Source organism: Mauremys mutica, chromosome 3 (genome assembly GCF_020497125.1).
Source record: "Mauremys mutica isolate MM-2020 ecotype Southern chromosome 3, ASM2049712v1, whole genome shotgun sequence".
In the NCBI taxonomy this organism is placed as follows: domain Eukaryota; kingdom Metazoa; phylum Chordata; order Testudines; family Geoemydidae; genus Mauremys; species Mauremys mutica.
The window spans coordinates 185,899,689-185,916,625 of record NC_059074.1 but is presented as its reverse complement, the minus strand read 5'-3'; the positions used below and the strand labels follow the sequence as shown (position 1 = coordinate 185,916,625).

General features: G+C 41.2%; 1 protein-coding gene across 5 annotated transcripts in view; it reads left to right on the top strand.

Moving 5' to 3' along the window:
- PPP4R3B (protein phosphatase 4 regulatory subunit 3B) overlaps window positions 1-16,937 on the top strand; it is a 102,991-nt gene that overhangs the window by 19,738 nt on the left and 66,316 nt on the right. For all 5 annotated transcript variants that reach the window (XM_045011925.1, XM_045011928.1, XM_045011927.1 and 2 more), the window contains one exon: window positions 10,127-10,750. In XM_045011925.1, the coding sequence (XP_044867860.1) occupies window positions 10,127-10,750 (624 nt within the window). The remainder of the gene's footprint in view (window positions 1-10,126; window positions 10,751-16,937) is intronic.

Below are 16,937 nucleotides of genomic sequence, written 5' to 3'. Positions count from 1 at the left end.
CAGCTCCCAGACTGCTGCACTGGGCAGCACATCATGGGGAGAAGGTGACCAGCCCTCTGTGGAGAAAGAAGTGGTTCAGGACTATTTAGAAAAGCTGGATGAGCACAAATCCATGGGGCCGGATGCGCTGCATCCGAGGGTGCTAAAGCAGTTGGCGGATGTGATTGCAGAACCATTGGCCATTATCTTTGAAAACTCATGGAGATTTGGGGGAGGGAGGGCCTGGATGACTGGAAAAAGGCTAATGTAGTGCCCATCTTTAAAAAAGGGGAGGAGGATGATTCGGGGAGCTACAGGCCCGTCAGCCTCACCTCAGTCCCTGGAAAAACCATGGAGTAGGTCCTCAAGGAATCAATTCTGAAGCACTTAGAGGAGAGGAAAGTGACCAGGAACAGTCAGCATGGATTCACCAAGGGCAAGTCATGCCTGACTAACCTAATTGCCTTCTGTGAGGAGATAACTGGGTCTGTGGATGAGGGGAAAGCAGTGGGTGTGTTATTCCTTGACTTTAGCAAAGCTTTTGATACGGTCTCCCACAGTATTCTTGCCAACAAGTTAAAGTAGTATGGCCTGGATGAATAGACTATAAGGTGGATAGAAAGCTGGCTACATCATCTGGCTCAATGGGCAGTGATCAATGGCTCCATGTCTAGGTGGCAGCTGGTATCAAGCGGAGTGCCCCAAGGGTCGGTCCTGGGGCCGGTTTTGTTCAATATCTTCATTAATGATCTGGAGGGTGGAGTGGACTGCACTCTCAGCAAGTTTGCAGATGACACTAAACTGGGAGGAGTGGTAGCTACACTGGAGGGTAGGGATAGGATACAGAGGGACCTAGACAAATTAGAGGATTGGGCCAAAAGAAATATGATGAGGTTCAACAAGGACAAGTGCAGAGTCCTGCACTTAGGACGGAAGAATCCCATGCACAGCTACAGGCTGAGCAGCAGTTCTGCAGAAAAGGACCTAGGGGTTACAGTGGACGAGAAGCTGGATATGAGTCATAGAATCTCAGGGTTGGAAGGGACCTCAGGAGGTCATCTAGTCCAACCCCCTGCTCAAAGCAGGACCAAACCCAACTAAATCATCCCAGCCAGGGCTTTGTCAAGCCTGACCTTAAAAACCTCTAAGGAAGGAGATTCCACCACCTCCCTAGGTAACCCATTCCATTTCTTCACCACCCTACTAGTGAAAAAGTTTTTCCTAATGTCCAACCTAAACCTCCCCCTCTGCAACTTGAGACCATTACTCCTTGTTCTGTCATCTTCTACCACTGAGAACAGTCTAGATCCATCCTCTTTGGAACCCCCTTTCAGGTAGTTGAAAGCAGCTATCAAATCCCCCCTCATTCTTCTCTTCTGCAGGCTAAACAATCTCAGTTCCCTCAGCCTCTCCTCATAAGTCATGTGCTCCAGCCCCCTAATCATTTGTTGCCCTCTGCCGGATTCTTTCCAATTTTTCCACATCCTTCTTGTACTGTGGGGCCCAAAACTGGGGACAGTACTCCAGATGAGGCCTCACCAATGTCGAATAGAGGGGAATGATCACATCCCTCGATCTGCTGGCAATGCCCCTACTTATACAGCCCAAAATGACATTAACCTTCTTGGCAACAAGGGCACACGGTTGACTCATATTCAGCTTTTCGTCCACCCTAACCCCTAGGTCCTTTTCTGCAGAACTGCTGCCCAGCCATTCGGTCTCTAGTCTGTAGCAGTGCATGGGATTCTTCTGTCCTAAGTGCAGGACTCTGCACTTGTCCTTGCTGAACCTCATCATATTTCTTTTGGCCCAATCCTCTAATTTGTCTAGGTCCCTCTGTATCCTATCCCTACCCTCCAGCATATCAACCACTCCTCCCAGTTTAGTGTCATCTGCAAACTTGCTAAGGGTGCAGTCCACTTCACCCTCCAGATCATTAATGAAGATATTGAACAAAACCGGCCCCAGGACCGACCCTTGGGGCACTCCGTTTGATACCAGCTGCCAACTAGACATGGAACCATTGATCACTACCCGTTGAGCCCGACCATCTAGCCAGTTTTCTATCCACCTTACCGTCCATTCATCCAGCCCATACTTCTTTAACTTGCTGGCAAGAATACTGTGGGAGACTGTATCAAAAGCTTTGCTAAAGTCCAGAAATAGCACATCCACTGCTTTCCCCTTATCCACAGAGCCGGTTATCTCATCATAGAAGGCAGTTAGGTTAGTCAGGCATGACTTGCCCTTGGTGAATCCATGCTGACTGTTCCTGATCACTTTCCCCTCCTTTAAGTGGTTCAGAATTGATTCCTTGAGGACCTGTTCCATGATTTTTCCAGGGACTGAGGTGAGACTGACTGGCCTGTAGTTCCCTGTATCTTCCTTCTTCCCTTTTTTAAAGATGGGCAATACATTACCTTTTTTTCCAGTCAACAGTGTGCCCTTGTTGCCAAAAAGGCTAATGTCATTTTGGGCTGTATAAGTAGGGGCATTGCCAGCAGATCGAGGGACGTGATCATTCCTCTCTATTTGGCATTGGTGAGGCCTCATCTGGAGTACTGTGTCCAGTTTTGGGCCCCACAGTACAAGAAGGATGTGGAAAAATTGGAAAGAATCCGGCAGAGGGCAACATAAATGATTAGGGGGCTGGAGCACATGACTTATGAGGAGAGGCTGAGGGAACTGGGATTGTTTATTCTGCAGAAGAGAAGAAAGGGGGGCGGGGATTTGGTAGCTGCTTTCAACTACTTGAAAGGGGGTTCCAAAGATCTAGACTGTTCTCAGTGGTAGCAGATGACAGAATAAGGAGTAATGGTCTCAAGTTGCAGTGGGGGAGGATATTAGGAAAAACTTTTTCATTCAGAGAGTGGTGGAGCACTGGAATGGGTTACCTAGGGAGGTGGTGGAATCTCCTTCCTTAGAGGTTTTTAAGGTCAGGCTTGAGAAAGCCCTGGCTGGGATCATTTAGTTGGGAATTGGTCCTGCTTTGAGCAGGGGGTTGGACTAGATGACCTCCTGAGGTCCCTCCTGAGATTCTATGATTAAAAAATCTGTGCATAATATTTTAAAATTCTGCTAAATTCTGCATATTTTATTAAACCAACACACTATAATCACACCAGTTTCAATTATTTTGGTAATCTATTTCAAAATGTGTCAGCAAATATGTCTGGAACAGTACAGACAACAAAAATTATTCAGGAAATGTTTTTTGACAAATAGATTATTTACTAGGCATATTAATACAGAACTCTGAATAATAATTCAAGCTACAATTAAAAAAAGTAGCTCTCGCACCCCTCAGAAGCTGTGCAAAGGCTTGGGGGAGTCAGGTGTAACAGAGGAGATGGAGTGGGAAGTAATTGCTGGGAAGGAGCCTGGGAGTGAACCTGGAGGGTTGTTGGTTATGGGTGGGAGAAGAATGTTTGTTTTTTAGGGGTTGTGTGTATGGAGTGGGGGGATTGTTAGGGAGTTGGAAAGCCTCCCCCATTCGGTCAGGCACATCTGCTCCCATCACCATGTGTCCCTCACTTCCTTCTCCCTCCCCCATCTAACCCTGCACCCCCACTCAGCTCCTTGTTCAATGCTGTCACCCCACTAGCTCCTGTGGCCTCACCCCAGTCTGTCCCCCCACTAACCCTTCTGAAGGCCTGCTGTTGTCCCCCCAGCAGGCACCTGTGCCCTTCTCTGTCCTCTTCCACATCCCCACACCTCCATGTCCCTTGCCTCCTCACCTGAGCCTGCAGGCAAGGTGCTATGAGGAAGGCAGCCTCTATCCCCTCCTTCTCCGCAGCTGGCTGCTCCAGCAGTGAGCTAGCTGCCTTCTCTTCTGGCACCACAGCAGTCCCTGGTGGGTGACAGGTGTAATTGCAGCACCTCCCCAGCAGAATCGATGATTCTGTGGGGGACATGAAATCTGCACTTGCTCAGTGGTGCAGAATTCCCCCAGAAATGCATTAATATCAGTGTGGGAGATGCAGCATTTTGACAGTGCTGTTTACCATTTCTGGAGAAAGAGGAGAAAATAATTCTTGTAGTGACTGTTGACTGTGGGTTGAGGGAGTGTCCTGTTAGTTGAGGGAGTTCAATACATTGCAGGATTAGACCCTAAATGTTACTGCAGAAGAGAATATTTTGGCGATGTAATAGTCTTTAAAAGTATTAGCAACCTTTCAGTCCACTTTCAGATTACTTTTCAGTTCTCTTCTTGGTGTAAATGAAACAATAACAAATAATGAGCCAACCGTGTTAATTTTTGGATCCGTTCAGTGTAGACTCACTGGCTTTTGTTTAACTGTTCTTTATAACAAAGATCAGAGGAGCTAGCCACCAATCTTCATCCAGAGGTGTGTTCTGTGTATTACCTCATTAACTTACATTCTGTGTGTCTAACTTCTGTCTCAGGATCAGGCTCAGAGGGGGATAGCCTCATATTATAATAATCTTTAATTATGAAACTTGATATCTAAAGAGCACATACTAAAATGTTTTTAAAAATAAAAGACCGCTAAGCTTTCAGGTTTTTTAATGCCATACTAACAAGTTATTTATGCCATTGTAACTTAAGTCAAAAGTGTGTAACATGCCAAATTTATTAGGTCTTTGTTACTATTTTGAGCAAAGTGTCTATTTTTCATGATGGAAGTCCATATTTTTGTAAATGTTGCTGGGTAGCTGGCCCTACTAAAGTGAGGTGGGTCTCTGCCTACCTGTGACACAGCTGATTTGCCTCTCCAGGTGGATCAAGTCATGTCACTAAACCAGGCCTCTGAGGTAATAGCATAACATCCTTTTTGGACAGCCAAGGGGGAACTACAGAGTAAGTGAAGTTCCATGGAGAGAAAGTGTTCCCTGAAGGGGCTTGGGAGAAAAAACTAGTTGGAAGTTCTAGTTTTCTTCTGGGGAGAAAGTAAGGAAGACAGGCCAGGACTTGTCTTCTCCAAAGGTTTAGAAAATAGAGGAAGAGAGAGTATCTCACGGAGAAAGGGCTATGCCCAGGCTAAGGCCTTTCTATGTTCATTTTGGAACTTTGTTATTAAAACCAGAGCCCAGTAAGGGCTGTTATTGGGCTTGTGGAAGCCTCTTTTTGAGTTATCGAGGAAGCAAGAGGGGAAACTGAGTCAGGGCAGCGCAGAGCCACCTCTGGTCATGAGGGGGGAAGGGAAGGTGGCTGATGCTATTACAGCATTATTCAAATGTAAATGTAGAGTAAAACTTCTAAAGGGACCTAAGTTGCGTTTTCAAAAATGATGTAGACACTTAGGCTAAGATCCATGTTTTTTTTCAGTGAGACTTAGACTCATAATTGCGGAAGTTACTTTTGAAAATGTGAATTAAACACTTGGTATTTTACTCATAATCCTTGATAGTGGGGTTTTATCATACATAGATCATTTAGATTTTGCAGGACTTATTCTGGTCACTTACAGTTATAAGACAGGAGTAACAAGATAATGGAATTACACCATTGTAAAATCAATACAAGGGAAGAGGCAAACTTTACATCAGAAACCTGTTTTGAGATTGAGATTTACATCTCACTTTTCATACATACACTTTTCAGTTGCATCAATTTGATAAAGTTAATAAGAGACCATGTTATGATGTGATTTGAATTTTATTAATCTTTTTCTTTACAGTCAACTAGATAGTATTTCTCTGATGTAACATAGTAACTTTTGGATGCTGTATTTGATCAATTCCAAAATTTCAGGGATTATTCTGAGCACCCTATTTATTTTGATGAAAATCCAGGGGGAAAAGTAAAGGGGGGAAATGAGGGGGCACACTGAGTCCTTGACATCTGGTTAGCACAACCACAATGTCAGCCTCTTCTGTAATTCTCTATAGATCAAAGAATCAGTTGATGGTATAAATTAACACATTCCAGCATAAGAATACCCCTCATTTTATCTCTGCCCATGTCGAGATATATATATATATATATATATATATATATATTCAGCTATGGAGGAGAAGAATGAGGGGCCCTGAAAGGGCGGGATCAGAGCCCATGGCATGGGGGGGGGGGATGGGGACCTGGGAGGAACAATGGGGAGGGGTGAATGGGATATACACAGAGGCCCTGGAATGAGAAGTGGGGCTGGGAGGGTTGTAGTGAGTCCCTGAAATAGTGGGGAGGGGAGAGTAGCTCACAGCAATCTTGTCAGGGAGAATGGAGGGTACTAGGAGTGCCTAGGGTGCAATTTGCTCAGCCTACAGAAACATAAAATGTGTAACCTCCTAGTTACATATTTTAAATCAAGATGGGATATTTTTCCAAAAGAGATGCTCTAGTTCAAATGTTAATTAATTCAGGGAGGTCTTATGGTCTGTGTTACCCAAGAAGTCAGACTAGAGATGATCACAATAGCCCTCTCCGGTTTTGTAACTTGCGTGTGTGCTACAAAGTCAGATTACAGTGAAAATCTATAGAAATCCTATTACAATGTGGAAGTGAAATAAAATGATGTAAAGTTAATACTCACTTAGAATAATGCTTATCTAGGTTTTTTGTGTTTGTAGGCTTAAGATGACTTAAGTATCCGCTGTGCCTGCTATTGACTATATGTTGGAGTGAAAGGGAACCATCTCTCCCCCTGCAATCTGACCAGTGATGCGGTGTTTGGGCAAAATTGTGTTTAATGGGGTTGGGTTTAGTTTTCTGAGCTCATTATCTTTGGTGTTTTAAGGCTTATTCTCAGTATAATTATGGTTCTCAAATATTACTGTAAGTACACGGGCAGAAATTAATATTGCAACTTATTGAATAGATAGAGCTTTTGGGTTTTTCTATGTTCATGGAAAGGGCAGGGGTTAGTGTACTACTGACTTTGCACTCTCAAAATAGTAGAGTACCATTCTTGGCTTTTGTTGCAAAAGAAATTAGTTACATGAGTGGGATCAGATTAGTAGTGACTACAAAGTACTTTAAATGTTCAGTGGTATGAAATGGTTACTCCTGGGAGAATTCTGCACCTAAAAATTGTGCACAATATTTTAAAATTCTGCTTATTGTCAAAATTACACAATATAATCACTCCAGTTTCAATTACTTTGGTAATTTATTTCAAAATACCTGTCAGCAAGTATGTATCTGTAATAATACAGATAGCAAATACAGGAAATGTTTTTTGACAATGGGATTCCTTACTCGGCATATTAATACAGAACTTTTGAGTAATAATGCATTTAAACTACAATACAGAACCATATTTCCCGCACCCCTTAATAGTGCAAAGGCTTGGGGAATCAGGGGTAACGGAGGTGCTGAGCGTCAGGGAAGTAATTGTTGGGAAGGAGTCTAGGTTTGAACTTGGAGAGTTGTTGGGCGTGTGTATGTGTGGGGGGGAAGAAGTATGGAACAGATTTTTGGGGGGAAGAGGAGTGATTCTTAGACAGCCTCCCCCATGCAGATCCTGGCTGACTCCTAACCTCTCTCATTCAGTCAGGTACATCTGCCCTCCTCCCCATGTGGCCCTGCCCACCCACTCAGCCACCCTCTTCCCCCATGTGGCCCTACACCCCGGCCCCCTGGCCCCATATGTCCCTACACCCCAAGTCTGCCACCTCTCCTCTGTCCCCATGTGGCCCTGTACTAGGGATGTAAAAGGTTACTCAGTAAGACTAATGCTTACCGGTTAACCCGCCTTAACCATTAACCCCAGAGCCAGCGCTGCCCGGCTGGAGCAGGTGCCAGCTGCTTAATCAGTTAACTGTTTAAGCAACATATTTTTAATCATTTAAATGCTTAACTTTTTAAACACCATTTACATCCCTATCCTGTACCCCCATTCTCATTCAGCCCTCTCCCAAATCTGTCCCCCCACTAGCCCTTTTGAACCCCAGTCTGTGACCTTCCAGAACTCCCGTGTGCCCCATGTTGTTCATCCCCCCGCCCTCCTATCCCAGGCGTCCTGACCTGGCCCAACAGGCAGGGTGCTGTGAGGAATGCAGCCTCTTTTCTTTCCTATCCACAGCTGGGGCTGATCCCACCCTGGAGCGGCTGCCCTGTGGTCTGGTGCCACAGCAGCCCCTGGTGGGCGAAAGGCGTAACTAGTACCTCTCTGTTGGAATGTATTTTCTGCAGAGGAAAAAAATTCTGTGCAGGACATGAATTCTGCACGTGCACAGTGGCACAGAATTCTCCCAGGATCTCCCATCCCTAGCAAGGAGGGACCAGGATTTTACCCCAAGAGAGATGTGAACTGCATCCCTTCATCTTAATGAGTGTTAAGTGAAGCTTCACTTGTGTCTTAGGGCTTGACTACATGGGGAAACTTATCAATATAATTATACCGCTATAGTTCTATTGGTATAATTCCCCAAGTGGACACTTTTCCAGAATAAGAATGTCCACACAGGGAATTATTCTGGTATAATTATGCCAGTAAATTTCCTGTGTGGACAATCCTTTAGTTTTATACCTTCTAAAATTGCTCTCTCTCTATTCTGCCCATCTCAAACATTCTATGCTATGTGATCCCTGGTGGCAAGTGGGATCAGACTTATGACTAATAACTTACTGGATGATTTATCAAAAGTTGAGCAGTGGTCAACATTAGCTCATATGGGTTTCCAGGATCATAGGCACAAAAAGTCAAGTTGGAATCACTGACCTTCCACTGGAAATAAATCTGGACCCACTGACTTAACATCAGTCTTAGACCTTTTGAATGAGAACATTTAAAAACAGAACTCCTATCCATTCTCAATTAATATTAAGCATTCTGTGGCACTTTTTAAAAAGTTGCTTTCCCTGGTCTTCCTTCTTTCCTTTTCCCCTCATATTGTGTAGCCTGTCAAGGAATAGTTGGTTGCTGCCACTCCAGGGATGGCTGTCATGTTGATATCAGGTAAAACCAGTAAAATGATTGCTTTTAGATACATTTGTTGAGAACAGTTCTGCTCCACCTTTATTAGAAGACTTCCTCTCAACAACTGAATTTGTTGGTCTCTTTATTAGTTGCTTCACACATGTTTTAAAACCATTTGTAAAATACTGCAGGAAGAATTGTGCTATGTTATTTAGGTTTATTATAATTAGGTTTAGTATAAAACAGTCCTATGTAAGTTTTTATGTAGATAATGAACAAATTAAGTTTTGCTTCACAGCATCTCATAGTGCTGCTGTGGTTGACCTTCCATATTTCCATTTTAAACACTGAGGTTTTTAGGATTTACAGCTCTTCCATAAAACTTCAGTTTGTATATCTTGGATACCCTGAGTTTGTTTAGCTAAGTATTTTTCTGCTGAGCCCCTGCTGAGTATTTTTTTTTTAACTAGAACTATTCACTTTAAATATTCGAAGTGTATTCCTAGTTATATAATCCAAATGCTGTCTGAGATTGCACTTGTATTTTTAGGACTTTATTTCTGTTTGTTTTTCAAGTCACTTTCACACCAGTGTCCAAAATAGGAATGGAAACAGTTGTTTTTTAATAATTGGGTTTCCCTAGTGCTTCTGCTAGCCCAGTTTACAAAAAAGGATTGTTCTTTTTATGATATTCATTATATGAATACTGCATAAACTTCACTATCTCTATCTTCTTGAACATTTTAATTCTATAATATTACTATTCAGTGGAATTGCAAAGAACTTTTTGTAAAGGTTAAAAAGTTACCTTGTTTTGAAATAAGTATAGAATTTTTAATGATCATTATTTAAGGCAGTGACCTTATTTTCATGCATGGCTGTAAAGTGCCTAGCAGGCTGTTGGCACTACAGTAGAAATTGAACAGTTATGAACTGACCAGTCAATGACACACCTCATTTGGAACCAAATGTATGCAATCAGGCAGCAACAGAGACAGCAACAATTTTTTTTTTAATTTAAAAAAAAAACAACTATAGCACAGTATTTTGTTAAACATAAACTAAAAAAAAAAGGAAAGCAGCATTTTTCTTCTGCATAGTGAAGTTTCAAAGCTGTGTTAAGTCAATGTTCCATTGTAAACTTTTGAAAAAACAGCTATAGCATGTTTTTTTGGAGTTATGAACAACCTCCATTCCCAAGGTGTTTGTAACTCTGAGGTTCTAACTTATATAATTATATGAGTTATATAAATTACCAACTTCAATGTTTTCTCTATGTCTAGTATATTTTTGGGATAAGACAGTAATTGTTTCCATTCCATTTTTAGGTTCAAGGTAAAGATCCGTCAGTGGAAGTCACACAGGACCTTATTGATGAATCAGAAGAAGAACGCTTTGAAGAAATGCCTGAAACTAGTCATTTGATTGATCTTCCTACTTGTGAACTCAACAAACTTGAAGAGATTGCTGACCTAGTTACCTCTGTTCTCTCCTCACCCATCCGTAGAGAAAAGTTAGCGCTTGCCTTGGAAAATGAAGGCTACGTTAAAAAACTATTGCAGCTTTTCCAGGTTTGCGAGAATCTAGAGAACACTGAAGGTTTACATCATTTGTATGAAATTATTAGAGGAATTTTGTTCCTCAATAAAGCAACTCTGTTTGAGGTAATGTTTTCTGATGAGTGTATTATGGATGTTGTGGGATGCCTCGAGTACGACCCTGCTTTGGCTCAGCCAAAAAGGCACAGGGAGTTCTTGACCAAAACAGCAAAATTTAAAGAGGTTATACCTATAACAGACTCTGAACTTAGGCAAAAGATTCATCAGACTTACCGGGTACAATACATTCAGGACATCATCTTGCCAACACCGTCAGTTTTTGAAGAGAATTTTCTTTCTACCCTCACTTCCTTTATTTTCTTCAACAAAGTTGAGATTGTCAGTATGTTGCAGGTAAGTGAATAGAAGGAGGTGGGACGGGATTGTAAATTGAGACTTCCAATTGTGATTTTGAGGTTAATTGTACATCTTTATTTCAGTGTCATTTAATCATGTATATCTTTAGTTCTGTTTGCACAGTATCCTTGGTGCTTCCCCACACTTGAAACAGATGTTAGTTATATGACATAAAAGCATAAAAATTGAGTTTAAAATACATTACAACCATCTGAAATGTATCATAGACTTCAAAAACCTGATTATAAATAGCAAAATGCTGCAATGGAAAATGGTGAATAGACTAGAAGTACCATAATAACCTACACACATCTATAATGTAGTCTTCAGTCTGTGAGTGAATTACAATGCATTTGAAACTGTTTTCATCAGACAGCATGCAGTTTTATTTCTCTTATATTTATGGATAGCAACGCTTCAATGTGACAAAATATTTTCACAGCAGATCATTAATCCCTCATTTGTAATAGGTATAGCAGGAATGTTTCTGAGCATGTTATCTACATTAGTGCTATTCATTTGTGGCACCAAGTGCTCTACAATAGTAGCTCTCAATCTTTCCAAACTACTGTACCCTTTTCAGGAGTCTGATTTGTCTTGCGTACCCCCAAGTTGCACCTCACTTAAAAACTACTTGTTTATTAAATCAGACATGAAAATACAAAAATGTCACAGCATAGTATTCTGAAAAATTGCTTATTTTCTCATTTTTACCATATAATTATAAAATAAATTGACAAATATAAATATTCTACTTACATTTCAGTGTATAGTGTATATAGAACAGTATAAACAAGTCTTATGAAATTTTAGTTTGTGCTGACTTCGCTAGTGCTTTTTATGCTTTTTTGTAAAACTAGTCCAATATCTAGATGAGTTGATGTACCTCCTGAAAGACCTCTGGTTGAGAACCACTGCTTTATAACAACCAACTTAATTTGATTAGTGCTTCTTGACATCAGTGCCCCATGGTGGTATTTAATAATAAAAGCAAAACTGTTATTGGGCTTAAAAACATTTATCAGACACTTACTAGCCAGAAGTACTAGAAGAATAGCTTGGAGCACCACCAGGAAGTACCAGAGACAGTGCTTTGGTGAAAGGCCATTTATGCTTCACATGAAATTATGGGTAGTCTCTATTTTCCAACCCAAATTCTGTTGTTGTTTTATGCTAGCACCAGAGTAAAACTGACAGGTACCTAATTGATTTTATTCTGCTCCTGCTCTAGGCCATTGTGCAGAGAGGGTTTTCTCAAAGGGTGAAACTGGTTAATCTCTGGGCATGGGTAGTCTCCAGGAAAGGTGAAGGGATTCAGAAGATATACTAATGAAAGTGAGGGATCAATAAAAATCCCAGAAAGTGAGCAGAGAGGGAGGAAGGCATAAGGGATGGTGTGAGGAGTGAAATTCCCAGAAAGTGAAGCAGAACACTGAGAGAAAAGAATATATATATAAAGGGAATTGCTTGCTTTTAGGTTGTGGATTGTATGAACGTCTCGTACTTAGTTAAGTTTGACATTAGTTAACTGATTTGATAGCCTAAAGAAACTCAAAAATAAAACTGCTGACTAACAAAATTAATAGAAGAATTTGGGTTTGAGACAGGTTTCTCTTAAAGAGAGAGGTTTCTCCCTCATTTTTGTTTATATGGGATCTTGCTACAGATAAAAATGAAATGAAAGCTCTTTATTTTCTGAGACACCATCTCAGGACATTGGGGTCATTGGGGTTTTTTTTTTTTTTGGTTTGTTTTACAGACGCTTCCCAAAGTACGTAAACCCGACGTACGCAAATCCGAGTTTACGGAAAAAGTTCCGTAAGCTAGAAATAAGGAGTGTTTTTTTGTGTAATGGTGGGAGATATGATTCTGACTTACGCAAAAGTCAAGTTACGCAAGATGTTCTGGAATGGAATGCTTGCATAAGTCGGGGAGTGTCTGTATTTCTTTTTTCCCCCACCTCCAAACTCTGTTTGTGCGCTGTTTTTCCAATTTAGATTTCATCAACTTATTTGTGAAAGTCTGATTGCATCTTAACAGAAAACTCTTATCCCTGTTCTGATTAACTCCTTTCTTAACTGGCCCCTGAAGAGTGCTTGAGGCCTTGATATGTTGTGTCACTACTTCATTACTTTTAACTACTCTAATGAAAATTTTGCAGTCTTAAGTTTACTTGATTGTTTTTTTTTTAAGTAAAATTAGATGATAGCTGTAGTTGCACACATTTCAAAACCTGGCTACTTGTGCAAGTGGGGCACACTGACATGTTTATATTTTAAAAGCTACTTTCCATAAGCCACCTATTCCACATTAGGATGGTGACGGTGGCTGCTGCTGCTAAAAATGTATGTGAATGAAAGTAATCCCTTCACACAGAAGGGAAAATCTAAATTGTTGTATTACCCCCTGTAGTAAAGACATGCTTGTCTCAGTTCCTGGAAAAATTATGGAGCAGGTCCTTAAGGAATCCATTTTGAAGCGCTTGGAGGAGAGGAAGGTGATCAGGAACAGTCAGCATGGATTCACCAAGGGCAAGTTATCCCTGACCAAGCCTTCTGTGATGAGATAACTGGCTCTGCAGATACGGGGAAAGCGGTGGACATGATATTCCTTGACTTTAGCAAAGCTTTTGATACAGTCTCCCACAGAATTCTTGCAAGCAAGTTGATGAATGGACTATAAGGGGGATAGCGGGCTAGATTGTCTGGCTCAATGGGCAGTGTTCAGCAGCTTGATGTCTAGATGGCAGCCGGTATCAAGCGGAGTGCCCTAAGGGTCGGTCCTGAGTGCAGTTTTGTTCAACATCTTTATTAATGATCTGGATGATGGGATGGATTGCACCCTCAGCAAGTTCATGGATGACACCAAACTTGGGGGAGAGGTAGATATGCTGGAGGGTAGGGATAGGGTCCAAAGTGACTGAGACACAAATTGGAGGATTAGGCCAAAAGAAATCTGATGAGGTTCAACAAGGACAAATGCCTAGCCCTGCACTTAGGACAGAAGAATCCCATGCATTGCTACAGGCTGGGGACCAACTGGCTAAGCGGCAGTTCTGCAGAAAAAGACCTGGAGATTACAGTGTACGAGAAGCTGGATGAGAGTCAACAGTGCGACCTTGTTGCCAGGAAGGCTAACGGGATAATGGGCTGCATTAGTAGGAGCATTGCCAGCAGATCGAGGGAAGTATTTATTCCCCTCTATTCAGCACTGGTGAGGCCACATCTGGAGTATTGCATTCGGTTTTGGGCCCCCCACTACAGAAAAGATGAGGACAAATTGGAGAGCGCCCAGCGGAGGGCAGTGAAAATGATTAGGGGGCTGCTGTACATGATTTATGAGGAGAGGCTGAGGGAACTGTCCTTATTTAGTCTGCAGAAGAGAAGAGTGAGGGGGGAATTTGCTAGCAGCCTTCAACTACCAGAAGAGGGGTTCCAAAGAGGATGGAGCTCGGCTGTTCTCAGTGGTGGCAGATGACGGAACAAGGAGCAATGGTCTCACGTTGCAGTGGGGGGAGGTATAGGTTGGATATTAGGAAAAACTATTTCACTAGGAGAATGGTGAAACACTGGAATGGTGTACCTAGGGAGGTGGTGGAATCTCCATCCTTAGAGGTTTTTAAGGCCTGGCTTGACAGAGCCCTGGCTGGGATGGTTTACTGGGGGTTAGTTCTGCTTTGAGCAGGGGGTTGGACACCTTTCTCTTTAAGAGACGAGAGGCCTTTCCCAGTAGTGGAGAGGACTAATAAATGATTTTTTCTTTTACTGTGCCTGCTCTGGAGAACACTTTTTTTTTCTTTATAAGTTGATCCAGTGCTGAGTTTCAGATAGCCTCATTCACTTGAATGAAGTTTGAATTTCATTAGAGTGAATAGGATTTAAAATTCAGGAGTTAATTTCTAAAGCTAATCATAGAAGCGGTTCCAGCGGCCTTCCTTACTCCTTCTGGTTAACCTAGTAAACTTTAAATTAAAAATTATAAATGGTGTTTATTGAAGTTGTCTTTGAATTATTTATTCACTTTGCGTAGAACTTTGCTAAATATAGAAATACCACCAGATACTAGGTATTGCTCAGTTATAGTGCAGATAACATGCACTAGTTATGTCATCTTTTTTGTGGTGCGTTTTCAGAATTAATTCAATACAAAATCATTTGATAACCTTCAGTTATCAAATGATTTTGTAAACGTTGGTGGGTAATCAGTACTGCTGTACTGTGTAAGTCAGTGGCCTTGGAGAATAATTTGGATCTAATATATTTCTTAGTAAAAGGGGTCCTAATACAAGAGGCCAAATTCAGAAGCGAGTCAATCAAGTGTAACAGTACAAGGTTTGTTTTGTTTAAACTTACATTATTAGTTTTCTCAATGTTTTACCTGTTTAGACTCTTTAAGTCTCCCTTAGGCTCACAGGGTCAAACTCAGAAGAGTTATACAACTTGCATGCAGAGGAGCTGGAGAAAGGTGTTAGAAGGTTAACTGGCTACTTAGCTAGTTATGTCAGAGGAGATGACTTTAATGTTGCATAACTTTAAGGGGTTCTAAGGCCTGGTTTACACTTAAACAGCTATGCCAGCAAAGCCTTGGTTAGAAGTGTGGAAAAAAATCACACCCCTAACTGTCATAGTTGTACTATGCCCTACGGTAGAGGCTGTCATACCATCAGAAAAGTCCTTTTGCTGGCATAACTTATTTCATTTGGGGAACTGATATAAGCTATGCCAGTAAAAAAAACAAACAAAACAAAACACTCTTCTGCCTATGGGTATAAGCTGGAGGGGGAGCTTTGCCAGAATAGCTATACCAGCAAACCCTTTCCAATTTTAAAAAAGCCTAAGGTACGCTTTTCCTCTGAATTTTGCCCATAGTGCCTGTTATATTTGGAAGACATTTAAACTTTTTTTTTTCAGGTGTCTTCATAGGTTTCCAAAAAGCAGGCTGGCATCAGGCCAGTTTACACTTAACATTTAGGATGACATAGCTATGGCTCTGAGGTGTGAAAAAATAGCACTGTAGCTAGGCCAGCCTAACCCCTGGAGTAGAATACCTCTGTCAACCTAGCATTCCTACAATAATGCAAAAACCCATATTATAGTTGTAGTCTGCATCCACTCAATGGGGTTATGATAGTATAGCCATGGTGGTGTAGCTTTGCCACTATATTATCTGTAGTGTAGAGATGACCTTAGGTGGAGTACCTTTGTGCCGTATGGAATTTCACAGGCTTTTTGTAATAATTTTTAAATGAAATTTCTTAAGACTACGGTTAGACTATTTAATTACTATCATTAGAAAATGTTATTCTTTTTTTAATAATCTTTATCTTAAGCGGGTAATTACCAGTAAGTAAACTTTCAGATCAGTACATAGGGCAAGTTATTAAATTGGTAGCACAGTTAAATACAAGTGTATATTTCATATTGCGTAAATGTTTCTTGGAAAGATGCTGCTTTTTACAGGTTGGTACATAGTAAAGTGCTTTTATATTTAAATCAGTGTACTGGTTTATAACTTCTGTAAACGCTCTGATGTTGTCACTGTATATTTAAAACCTTGGTTAGTACTTTTAAACCGAAGTGACACAGTGGTATCATGATTCCTCGGGACTTTGTTTCTCATACCAAAAAATACAGAGAACAGTGTGTAGAGGGAGAGTAGGGAATGGCTGAACAACTGAGGGATGGTACTGTTCACACTCTCTGCTCTTTGGGGATTAAGCCAGGGCATAATCCTAGAGGGTTTTTCTAGTTAGTTAAGTTCTTTTTTAAAAAAAACTCTTCAATATAAAAGGAGAAAAAGCAGACCAAATGGCTGGCAAAACTCTATTTGTGTGAACATGGTTATACCAGTATAATTGAGTATATGCGGATGGGTTGGGAGGCATGAGCCATGAAAAGAGCATTAGGAAGAGAAGTGAGGGATAGAGTGTGGAATAAGGGAGATGGTATTTATGTAAGTTTGACACTTCAGGAAGCAAGCTTCGTATCTTCTATTTTCTGCAGTAACATGTTAAGAGATGGTTTTGATTTTCTAGGCCAGTCTTATTCTACAAAACAACAGGATTAAAAAAGCTTGGCATTAGAACTTGAGATGTTTTTACTGTACTGAATAAAGGTATGCTGTTACTAGGCTAAAACATTAGCTCTAAATTTTGTTCTCACTTAAATCAGTAGGCGTTTTACAA